This window comes from Gossypium arboreum, chromosome 10, assembly GCF_025698485.1.
Source record: "Gossypium arboreum isolate Shixiya-1 chromosome 10, ASM2569848v2, whole genome shotgun sequence".
NCBI classification, from domain to species: Eukaryota; Viridiplantae; Streptophyta; class Magnoliopsida; order Malvales; family Malvaceae; genus Gossypium; species Gossypium arboreum.
Window position 1 is genome coordinate 11,583,096 of NC_069079.1, and position 13,104 is coordinate 11,596,199.

Here is a 13,104-nt window from a genome sequence, read left to right on the forward strand (position 1 = left end):
TACTCAAATCATATTTTCTAATTTGAGCTCATTACTCATGCATACCAAATAGGTACCTGTACCACTTACAACATTACTATACTTTCCTTATTAGATCACTTTCGTAATCTTAAAGTCAAACCTTTCAGAATACTACCGGATATTCTATAAGCCTCAAACATGGGATAAGTTGTCGATGCCATGTCCCAGACATGGTCTCATACAGGCTATCATTATCGAGGCCGATGCCATGTCCCAGACATGGTCTTATACTAGCTCTCGTATATACGTGCTGATGCATGTCTCGGACATGTCTTACATTAGCACGACTCTTAGCCGATGCATGTCCCAGACACATCTTACATTGGCTATCATCATCGTGGCTGATACATGTCCCAGACATGTCTTACATTGCATCTCTACACCGATGCCATGTCCCAGACATGGTCTTACATTGGCACTCATAATGTGGCCGATGAATGTCCCAGGCATGTTTTACACTGGCACACAAGAAATCCGAATGTTATGGCATGAATATCCGATTTGTTTCCTAGGGTCCCAACTAGATCTTTCTACTATCTTAATCATTAATATGCATTCTTAGTTCCCAATCTAGAAATTCATACTATATCAATTCAAAGACAATTCGAATACATACATTAATAATGTAGTTGTATTATTTACATACAACTTACCTCAGGTTACAAAATGTACTCGACTAGTTGGTTTAATCGATTTGCTTGGATTTCTCCCGGTCTAGGTTCGGATTTGGCAATTCTTGACCTATGATAAAAAAAATACACTCATTTAGTCACTAAACATAATTGGGCAATCTAAAATTCACATCTTAGGTAAAATGACTATTTTGCCCCTAGACCTTAGAAAAATGAACATTTTTTCCCTATGCTCAAAATTTAATTTTTATTGAATTTCTTCATATCTTAGGCCTAGTTGACCCCTTTTTACTTTTATAGCATCACCAAATTCTCACTATTTCACACACTTATCACCTAATTTCACAAAACTTTCCAAAATGGTCCTATAAGAGTTTTCATGAGAAGTTCTTTCACAAAAGTTGTCTATTACACAACTAAGATTCATTTTCTTTCATAAAAACTCAAAAAACATCACAAATATTTTCATGGTAAAACCTTAAACTTTCAACCATTTTGCAAAATAGACCTTTCATTAGAAAACCTATGCTTCAAGGGGTCCAAAAATGTAAAAATCATTAAAAGAAACTTTCAAAATCACTTATTTGAGAAGCTTAATGTTGCTGAAATTTTTGAAGCTTTCAAAACCCCATTCTTTGCTGAAAATTTCGGTGGAGGAAGAAGATGGAAAGGGATAATATCATTTTTATTTCATCCATCTCTATTTTAGCCAAAATAAGTCACCTAACCCACCTAATTTTAAAATTTTTGTCTCCTCTTGACCCTATGATAGGCTATGCTCCTTTAAAAAGGGTCTAATTACTCTTCAAAAGCCCTAAATTTTAGTTCTCTAGCTAATTGACACATTTGGATACTAAAACTAAAATGCAACTTTTGCCTTTTATGTGATTTAGTCCTTTTTTGCAATTGGGCTCAAAAACATTAAAATTAGCTCCCCATATTTCTCATGCACTACTATAATCGTACGATAGCCTCATAATAATAATAAAAATAATTTTCCAAACTTTGGATTTGTGGTTTCGAGACCACTGTTTCGACTAGGCCCTAAATCGGGCTGTTACAGCGAAGATGTTAGGTTATGACTTTGAAGTTTCCTACAAGAAGGGGGTCAACAATAAAGTGGCTGATGCATTATCTCGACAACCTCAGTTGCAAGGTTAGTTTTTTCAGTTGTCAGTGAGTTCAACCATATCTGATATCTTAGTACAGGTGCAACATACATATGAAGTGGATGCTAAGCTAAAGAAGACCATACAAGACATCCAACAGTGGCTAAATCAGAATCTAAGTTTTCATGGGATGGCCGATTTTTGCGTAGGAAAGGGAAAATTATAGTGGGGAAGGACTTGCAACTGCGACAACAATTGTTTCACCATTTTCATGCTAATACCATAGGAGGACACTCGGGAATGCATGCTGCCAGAAAAAAGAATGGCTAGTTTACTATACTGGAAGGGTCTCCCTACTGATGTCAAATGATGGATTCGAGAGTGTTTGGTTTGTCAGAGGTGCAAAAGCGAGTCAATAGCATTGTCAGGACTTCTACAACCGCTGCCTATACTTGATCTGGCTTGGTCAGTTATCAGTTTGGATTTCATTGAAGGGTTACCGGATTTAGGTCGAAAAAATTCTATATTGGTAGTGGTGGACCATTTGACTAAGTATGGTCATTTTCTAGCCCTTGCTCACCCTTATACTGCTAGGGATGTGGCCCAAGAGTATCTGACTCATGTTTATAAGCTTCATTGCATGCCTGATTCGATTATTTCGGACTGGGACAGAATTTTTGTTAGCGGATTTTGGCAGGAGTTATTTCTGCTGTCTGACACCAAACTTTTATTATCTACAACATATCATCCTCAAACGGATGGGAAAACGGAAGTTTTAAATCGATGTCTTGAGAGTTACTTAAGGTGTATGACTGGTGAGACACCTGCAAACTGGTTACAGTTGTTGCTACTAGCTGAATGGTGGTACAACTCATCTTATCATTCCTCTATTCACCTTACTCCATATGAGGCTTTATATGGACAGCCACCACCCTTCCATATACTATACCTAGCCGGCACTTCCTCGGTCGCAGTGGTTGATAGAAGCTTGTAGGCTCGGGAAGCTGCAAGGAAGTTACTGCACTATCATTTAAAAAGAGCTCAATCTCGTATGAAACATTTCGCTGACAAACATCGGTCGAAAAGGAGTTTTCAAGTGGGTGACTTTGTATATTTATGGCTGCAGCCAGACCGTTCGTAAGGTGCTTAATAAAAAATTATCTCCTCGGTACTATGGTCCTTTTCCAGTGATTAAGAAAGTAGGTGAAGTAGCTTACACCCTACAGTTACTTTCGGGCTCCCGCATCCATCCTACTTTTCACGTTTTTCAGCTGAAGAAGCATGTTGGCTCCACGCTTACTCAAGCCCAGCTACTCTTGGTTGATGATCATAGTGCTATGCTGAAAGAACCAGTCCGAATTGTGGACAGGAGGATAGTCAAAAGGGGGAACAAAGCTGTTACAGTGGTTCTAGTTGAATGGATTGATTCTTTTCCGGAAGACGCTACCTGAGAATCTCTTCCCTTACTCCAGGCCAATTTTCCAAACTTTCATCCTTGAGGACAAGGATCTTTTTTTCTGGGCGGCAATATTACTATGGGCTAAAATACTAAGTAGAAATAAGGAGGGTAAATTGTCGATTTAAGCGGTTAGTAGAGAATTAGTGAAACGGGGCGTTTTGGTTGTAACAGAATGAACCCACGTTCTTTTTGCGTTCCTTGTTGTTATTTGTTCTTTTAAAACCTGAGATGTTGGGAGAAAAACAATTATGCAAATACTTGAAGAGAATTCATCATTCTCTTCTATCTTTTCTTTTCTCTTCTCAACTATTTTCTCTATTCTAGATTTCAGCCCACAACAAATCCCATCATCCCAGCTGAGTAATCTCGCATGGTCACCCATTTCTTGCACAAAGTTGGTGAAAGTTTAGTCGCATACAAGAAACTTAAATCGACTATTGTGTTTATAGGTTGGATAAAATAACAACATGAATAACAATAACATCATTTGCAGAAGTCCTACATTTTTCCCTAATACCAACTAACTCACGGCTCTTGCTCAAAAACAAGAACATCATTATCAACAAAAAAGTTTTCAGACAAAAATAGAAATAGTAAAATTCCTACTCGCATTCATCACCGGTGACAGAGAATCGTGCTCACCCACAGCTTCAAGATTTGCGTTCTCCCCACATCAGCATCTTCTTGGCGGCCTGTAAAGTTTCCCAGTATTTCGGTGTCCTCAGTTTGGGTTACATTCACATTTCAGTGTTATTGAACTTCGGTAAAATCAGGGTCTCTTCCACCTAGAGCTATAGTAGTTAAAGCATATTGGGTATCAATGTTTTCCCTAGCAGGGGAAATCTCCATCATCACTATCTGAGAGTCTCGTCGAGGGTGAAACCTCGAGAACTCCCTTTGCATCTGGTTCCTCCTCTTTCTTCCTCTTGTTGGCACTCGACCCTTCATTTGATTCGAAATTCCCTAAATCATCCAACACTCCTACGGTCCTACCTCTCTAGTTTCGCCCTGAACCACAGCATCGCCTTTAGTCTTTGGCACTTCTTTCAATTTCACCTTTTCCAGTTCCTTCAGCAATCCTTATATGACACTTGTTTATTCAAACATGTTGAAACTAGGACCGGATTAATCATTTTTCATGCTTGCTTATTCCTCCCAGGTAACTAGTGAACTAAAAGAGAAAACGACCCCTAAAGGCCCAACCCAACGTCATAAGAGAACGCCACCCACCGAAAGTCCCCATCACAATAGAGTTAGGAAATAAATGCTTTATTAATTGATAGAAAATCAACAAAAGCCGGCAGTTCGTAGAAGATAATGCCACTACTTGCTTAACTGTTTTATACAAGACAATGATGCAAATGTGGTAATTAACAACCCCAACTTACAATACATCCACGTTCGGATTACTTACATGTGTGTTTTACCCCAACAGAAAATTTTCTGGCTTAAGCTGTAGTGTTAGTATTGATAATTTGATTTTGATTTTGACTTACACATGACATGAACAAGGAACTCACATGTCTTGGTAGAAGGAACAAACATTTGTTTAACTTGATTTAATGTAATCAATCATTTCAAAGAGCAGTCAATTGAACCATATGTAAAAGTGACAAGATTTATGTTCTTCTGTTAACATTAATTTTAGATTTAATACTTGAATATTCCTTAAAAGATATCATTACGAATGCAAGGTTTAGAAGTTTTCTCAAAGAATATTAAATAAAACCATCTGTTTCTTTTCTGGCATGCCAATGGTTCATGCAATTGCTTATTTTTATAAGTCTTTAGCCCTGAGCTTGCCAATATTATATGTAGTTTGCCCTTTCTAAGCCTAGTTTGTCAACCATTTCATGGTTAACAATGGATATCCAATGCCATAGTGGTAGGTTTGGCTTGTCTTTACTTACTCTTTAGAAGTTGACGGACATCAATCTTCAATTTTGTTGTCTTCTACCTTCTCCATTTTTTTTTCTCATTACTCCCATCAAATGAAATGTGGGACTTTTTTAGTTTTGCTCGTCTTTGGACCATTAGTCGGACCACTAGAGACAATTAAAGGGACATCTAATGTTGCAAACCTCCTCTCTTCATACATACATACATACAAGTTGTCTTAACATGTTGGACTACAAACAGTTAATGCAATCATTTCAGCCCCCAAAGCTCATTTCATTGAAAATTCAATCAAAGACTCTTATTTGATGATGATGATGAATCCTGGGTTTTTGCAAGATGAAGTTAAGTTGGAGGGTGTCGGAACTTGTACTTTAAGATGCTTTTCGATTCTTAAACCAATCTAAAAATTTTATAATGAAAAAAAAAAGATTTAAGGGGATAATAACTTTGGGCTTTAGTCCAAAGCTACTTGCTTCTTTATTTCACATGGAAGCAGTTATTGCAAATGTTGCAAATGATGGGAAGGAAGAGCATCTGAAATGGAAATGATAATGGCCACTTTCAAAACCATCTCTCTCTATCTTGCCTTTCACTTCCAATTATGTTTGTTAATAAATAATAATAGGTCATAGTGGGGACAACAATTATTGTAATTTCATTTTGTAGCTATAACTCCAAAAGCAAATTTGCTGCACATGCTACTATTCTTCATCTTTTTCATGTTAAAACCCCCGTGTTGATTTGATGTAGACACTGTCCTAACTCCTAAGGCCTTGTCTTGAATACTATACAAAGTCTCCATATTTATCTTCAGAAAATGCTTGATATTGCTATATTTGAAAGATCATGCGAAAATCCCATGTCAAATAATTAAATCCTCAAGTATATATGGTCATTGCCATTTTCAAACGACCCTCAAGGAAGATCATTTATGAGCCCTTACTAGAGCTTGAGTTATCTTGAGCTTCAAAATAAATCATAGACGTCCAAATCATGTGCAAAAGGAAGACATATATGCCTTTTCTAGAAAACTGTATCAACTTTTGTTTTACCAATTGGGTTTTGGTGATTCAAAGGATGATGCTCAATTAAAGAAACGTCTCAATCTAAGAAAGTTTACAGTATGGCTTCCACAGGGAAACTAGTAAAATTTCATTTTCAAAAGCACAATCCAAAATTTTCTCTGTAAAAAACATGAACTTATGCAGATAAGTCAACAGATAAAACTTCCATTACATAATGTCATTGCTGAATGATCATGAAAGATTTCTTCTACGTTAAAAAACCATTTGCAAAGGAGAAACAAAAGCTATCCTTCATAGAAAGTCATTAGAGAAATGAGCCATCAGAAACATCGGTATGATGAAAGTTGAAGCAAATTGTACAGATAATCGATACACCCAGCAAATGTATTTATAAAGCAAACTTCTGTTTACAAAGTTCAAAAGTAGATAAACTATCAAATTGGATTAGGCAGGGAATCGCTACAACCAACTGTTTATAGAACAGTAACAACTACCATAAATGCGGGGTAGAACTCATTATTAGCGGCATTTCTCCTCCCTCCCAAACAGTAGCAGCGAAGCATAGCAGAACCAGAAATGTAAATGAAATAACTCATCCGTCATGAATTATATCATAGGAATAAGCAGCAGTCCTCCAACACACAGCAGCAACATAGAGCAGCCAAACTGCATTATGCCATCAGCAAAAAAATTGCATACAATAACAACAAAAGCATCTAAAACATTATATTATCCAATTTGTGGTCTATCAGTTAAAAATGCCAAAAAGTGGCCAACAGACACTAGTTCTTCAAGTTCAGCTATTAATCCAAGCCTAACATCACTTGATAGCAAGCTAAAAGGATCAAACAGACACCAAGTACGTAATGAGCTAATGGTCCAACTCTGTCACCAGGAAACTATAGTGTTATCCATAACTACAAATGAATTTCCACATCCAACATTCTGGAAACTCACACGCATGACCTGTTTCCTTCTAAAAGATACAAAATTAATTCAATAATTAAGTGGAAAAGGGCTCTTTAGCTCGAGGAATGTCAAGCTTCTGAAACATGAAATGAGGAACGCCTTAAACACTGAAATACAAGTTGACAGCTAAGCACATGTTGTAGCAGGATTTATCAATCAAATGTGCTAGCAGTCTTCTAGCATAGGCTCGAACAGAAACATTCAAGAACTTTACATGAAAATTCAACAATGGAATTAGATTAATAAAAGACTCCTATGCAACATCAGTATCAAAGAGAGAGCTTTTTTCAATTTAAAAGAATGCCTGGCTAGCATTTCTAAAGCAAATCTTAAACAACGGTCCAAATCATGATGGTAAGCATGTCTTCCATGATTATCATTTTTTAACTCTCATCAATATAAGTTTTTTGGTCTACACCTCTTCACAGACAATCTAGTTTCAACTTCATAAAACTGATCCATATTAAACAGGTACATCAATAATTTATGGTAAAACAGGCAGAACATGAGAAATATAAATCACACATAATTTGTACATCCATGATGCTTATCTAATCTAAAATGTAAGTGCTATTCAGGATGCATATATATATATATCAATATAAATGAAAGAAATATACTCATGCAACATACAGCTATACTAAATCCTTGACCTTCCATGAGAGTGCTAAAGTATAATCGAAATGAAACAATTTAAATATCTGCAAAAAAAAAGGGGGGGGGGGGGAGTAGGGTAACATGACAAAGTTGATAATCTACAATGAGATCAACTTAGACTAAATGTTTATTTTTAATGCTATCAAATTCCTTGTATCATAAACAAGCAGACCCTTCATCACAATAAACTTTTTTCTTAGTCCATTCTCTTATAAAGTTTTCCCTTTTACTTTCTAGTTTCTTTTGAGCTTGATCACAGAATTAAAATTTTCAATCCTAAACCCTAAAGGCTAGAACTTTCCAATTTAAGTTAAACATAATAAGCAAAAAGAAAGGGGGGAAAAAGCAGATCCTTAAGCACAAAAGCGAATGAAGAGTAAGAAAAAGACATACCAGCCTTGCAAGAAAGAGAAACAGCCAGAATCAGACTGGTTCTGGTAATGGTAATGGTCATAGTGGTGGTAGTGTTGATATTGAGGATGAGGTTGAGGGGGCGGAGGAGGTGGATACCCTTCAGCAAAATAGCCTTGGTAACCGTCGTAGGGCTGGCGAGGCGGCTGAGGAGGATAGGCAGGATATCCAGTTGGCGGAGGAGGATAGCCTTCGTAAGATGGGGGAGGAGGGGCTGATGGATAGCCCGGTGGGGGATAAGGAGAGGAATAACCTGTGGTAGAAAATATAAGCAGATGAAAAGAGGAAATTAAGGAGAGGAATGGAGGGTTATAGGAATAATACCAGGAGGAGGATAATGATCTTGAGGACCTCTCTCGTAACTCATTTCGATGCTTTTTCTGTCTGTGTCTCACTCTTTGAGAGGTTCTATTCTATTACCTTCTTCTTCCGAAACTCTAACGGAACAGCCAAATCCTGTGCGAACGGTGTCCTGTTTTGTGTTTTGAGTTTTGATCGCTTTGCAAGTTGCCTGTTCCAATCATTTCCTGCCACTTCATCCTAATGGACTTGTTCATTTCTAACCCTTTCTTTATTTTATTCAATTCCTCATTTATTTTTTCCTTCTTTGCCAGCATAAACTTTAATTTTAAATTTCTAATTATACACATAAAACTTTAATAATAGTTTAAATGTATATATGAAACTTTACTTTTAATTTATATACATTTAATGAAATAAATATATCAATTTATTTTATATTAAATAAATATAATTATGTGTATAAAATATACAAACATAAAAAGATACAATAACAATATTTGTGTTAATAATTCATGCAATTAAATCAAATTAAAATTTTATATATAAATTTATACAAAATTAAAATTTATATATAAAATCACACATTAAATCAAAGTTAAAATTTATTCCTTTTAATTTTATAATAACTTTTCATCCAGAAAAACTATAACTATTAACTACAATTTCTATTAAATTAGTTTTCTTATAACAATCCTTTATCTAAAAATTATGTCTCTTTTGATAGTTAAACATTTTTTAGATACAAGTGATATCTAAATTTTTTTAATAAATTTGGTACTTTTATTAGTTCAACCGTTAGTGAAATCATTAAATTTATTTAAAAATTAATTAATTAAAATTACAATATTTAAACTTATTAGGCCACTAGTTCTTAATTTGATCGATTCATCTTATTCAATCAAATAAATTATTAAAAATCTCATAAAATAAAATGTTAAAAATAGAGAAAATCAATTTCACTAATATTTTAGCATGGTTTAATTTATTTCTATCAATTCGTAGATTAAGCAATTCAACTTCTATCTCCAAACCAATGCTCCAATCAATTCTCAATCTAACCCGTTTGAGTGACTATTCCAATCCAATTTTGAAAATACTAATTTTGATCGATAAAAAACTTTTTTTAATCTCATCAAGTCCAACAAGCAAACAATGAAGCTCAATACACCAAAATCTCGACCTTGAGAGGAGAATTTTGAGCATTACTAGACATTATAAAGTTAGAAAAAGAAGAAAAAATAATAATGTAAAAGAAAATAAAAGAATTAAAATTATTTTTAAAATTTATATGACATGGCAGTCTAGAATTTTTTAACAAATATAACATGGTTAAAATGAGTAATCAAATAATAATTTAGGTACCAATTATGACAAACTAAAATAGATACCGACTTTGAGAAAAAATATAGTTAAGTACTAATTTATGAGTTAAACCTTTCTAAAATAGACTTAACTATTGAATTAACATAGATATCAACTCAAGGAAAAAATTATTTACGTATCAAAAAGAATTTAGTACTAATATGGAAAAAAGATATGCTTCACACTGCAAGGTATTGTTGGCTTTGCAGTTTTGTCCATAAAATGTGCTTTTATCTCTTAAAACCAACTCTACCAGACACAGTCCTTCCTTTTTAAGACCATTACATCATAGGACTTGTTCTTCAAGCTGAGCCTTTGTGTAGGCAAGGCCACGCGGAGTTCATGTCTCATCTCTAAAATCACTCTCTCATTCACTTCGTCCCATCTAAAGCAGTATAATAGCATTCTAATATACACACACACACTGAACAGGTAAAACGTAAAAAAGTGCTAAATTTCAAAACTGACATCCGATTACAAGATCAGTCCTGCTTCTATTTAAGCATTACATGTTTCAATCAAGTCAAGGTCTAGGAAGTGAGAATTAGTTGATTCATCTTGCACTCAACTCAGTTAATGTCCATCTAATTCTAAAGTTCCGACAACAAACAAAACAACAAAAGCAAAAAATAGAAGGAAAAAACTTCTTGAAACTGCATATTGAAAGAAAAGCTCACGTATTCAGCTCAGCTACAAATACTTAGCGCTTCTTCTTGCTTGCTTTCAAACCACTGGATTTTGATGGGGTAACCATCAGGTAGATGAATAGACCCACAATTGATATCACAGAGACTTGAGATCCATACTTAGCCAGCAACCTCTGCAGGCACACAACGTTCACATTAATTTTAAAGGTAAAGGAGTCGTTTGTGGACTCTGTAAATCAAACTTAAAAAAGAGGGAGGGGGGGAGGGGTTAAGAACTTAAAGAATGGGCCATCAAGGATCCATCTATTTTTATTTGTTATGTAAGAAGCAACACTCAACCACTACTAATTAATCCCAACAACAATGATGTTCAAAAAATGAACCCAATCTGGTACTCTCTGCGTGCATATCTTCCATTTTCTGATATCCAGATTCTAGAAGCATATGACTATTTTAATAAAATATAGCAATAATCATTCATACCTTAGCCTTCAATATTCAGTCACGGTTGATACAAGTTCCACAAAAGACAAACAAAAACAAAACAAACAGGCTTTAGTAACACGGAAAGAAGGAAAACATATTCAATATCTTTGAATTCCTTGCTTATTGTTATTGTAAACAAAACTTACCCACTCAAACTTCTTCTCACGAGGTATTTCTGCAAGGACATCTAACGGCAAGATTGAAGTTGAATATGCCTCCTAAAACACACAGATCAAATTATGTTCATATTTTTCTTCTTTCCTTCACCTTAAATTTTTAAGAAAAGAAAATAGACTCCTTTATGGATCTCAAACCTGTAGAGCAGCCTTTGTGGGAATGCGAAAAGTGATAACTGCTGGGGCACCATAGAACATCCCTTGTTTTTTGGCCTCTAATTCAAATGAATGTGATAGAACACCACCACTGCAGATCATAAAATTTTGCAATTTAATTAAGATACGATCCAGGACAAGCTAATTAAATGGAATAACAGAAAGGAAATACTCACGCGTCAAGTTTCTCCCATGACTGAGAAATATTGCCACTGATAACATCAAATGCATCTTGGGGCCAGCTATAATCCACAAGACTCAAATCATATGCCGTCCTGAAATTTTTTGTTTTAGAAAGGTTTTCTTCAAGCAAGATAAAAATAAAATAAAAATAAAGAGAAAATTATAGTTCATATTATACTAAAGAAGCTTCTGAAATCTTCAGTAATATTGTTCGAAGTATTATATTGGATCATAGAGTAACTCAAGCCCCGAATATAGCTCATGGTCAACGGGTTAGATAGATCAACCCCATACAAGAATCAACAGTAAGGAAATTGAAAATTTATGAAACAGGCAAGATTTTAGAGCAGAAAACCTACAAGAAAAATAAAATAAAATGCCAATGTAATAGTTACAAAATTCCCTAGTCATTATGGTTCACAGAGAATGCATTTCTTTATAATTTTTGTTCTATTTATTAAAATGATCAGATTTGCAGCTCTCTCAGATTCAAGTAATTAATAAAATAAAAGAAAGTCGATTTAAATCGACTGATTTCTCTGTATGTTACCAAAAATTGAATCATCTGCAAAAAAAAATAAAAATCAATCTTTTCTCAGACATGCAAATCAGATGCTTATCATGCGAAGCCTAAAACGAAATCGTAAGCTACATAAGATAGTAAGGGTAGGTGGAATTCAAAGTGAAATATATTATAGATCCAAAGTTTCAGGATTTCCTTCTGGACGTAGTAATTAGAGGTAGATCTGAATAGAAGGGAGAGAGAAACGCACGAGAAGCCTTGATTGTAGATGTCGATAGAGACGGAGACGCGCTCGGCGCCGGATTTGAGTCTGGTGAGCGACGCCTTCTTGTGAGCGATGATGAAGGGGGAGTCGCCGACGGCGGTGGCAGCTGATATCAAGAAAAGAGCAATGCATGCCTTGAGCAGTAGATTTGTCATAAGCGTAGCCATGAATCTGAGCTGAATGATTTTCTGTTCCTTGTTTGACTTCGACAAGAAATGGAAGTGGTTAAATAAGGGAGTTGAATAATCAGAGGAGAGTACATAAAAGGAGATTTTTTTTTGACTAATTTAGTTTGAAACGCCATCGTCTCGAAGGTAAACTAAGTATTGGTCGCCCAAGTTTTAAGGTACTTTTATTTTGGTTACTCAACCTAAGATCTTTACAATTTCATCACCCAACTTTTAAGGCACTTTCATTTTAATTACTTAAGTGTTAAATCTATAACGGAGTTGACTATACGTGCCACATTATATATATACACTCAACTTTTACAGTTACTTTCATTTTGATCTCCAAAAAAGTTTCAATTTTTTAATTATTGATCAGGGTAAAAAAATACTAAAGGATTAACGTGAAAAGGCGATAAAAACTAACATAATGAATTAAAATTTATGAAATTGTACTTGTTTATCCCATTGACGAAAGTTTTAATTTTTTCAATATTAAAATTTTAAATTTTAAAATATCAAAATCAATTAAATAAATAATTAAAAATTTTATCCCTTAATAGTGTTTGATTTATTACTATGATATTGAAGTTAATTTAATTACTTAATTTAAGCTAAAAGAAAAAAAGTCCTTACAATTAATTAAATTAAGTA

The 13,104-nt window shown here is 34.6% G+C and overlaps 2 protein-coding genes across 2 annotated transcripts; both read right to left on the minus strand.

The window, feature by feature from the left end:
- Positions 1-6,499: 6,499 nt before the first annotated feature.
- LOC108487234 (cysteine-rich and transmembrane domain-containing protein WIH2) lies at positions 6,500-8,741 on the minus strand. Its single transcript, XM_017791528.2, has 3 exons — positions 8,507-8,741; positions 8,165-8,435; positions 6,500-6,811 (listed from the first exon to the last, which is right to left on the minus strand). The coding sequence occupies exons 1-3, from the start codon at positions 8,547-8,549 to the stop codon at positions 6,757-6,759; spliced, it is 369 nt and encodes a 122-aa protein (XP_017647017.1). The 5' UTR covers positions 8,550-8,741; the 3' UTR covers positions 6,500-6,756.
- A 1,561-nt stretch (positions 8,742-10,302) lies between these two features.
- Positions 10,303-12,591, minus strand: LOC108487350 (uncharacterized). The gene is made up of 5 exons (XM_053019722.1): positions 12,269-12,591; positions 11,489-11,587; positions 11,295-11,403; positions 11,127-11,198; positions 10,303-10,667 (listed from the first exon to the last, which is right to left on the minus strand). The coding sequence occupies exons 1-5, from the start codon at positions 12,448-12,450 to the stop codon at positions 10,548-10,550; spliced, it is 582 nt and encodes a 193-aa protein (XP_052875682.1). The 5' UTR covers positions 12,451-12,591; the 3' UTR covers positions 10,303-10,547.
- Positions 12,592-13,104: the final 513 nt, after the last annotated feature.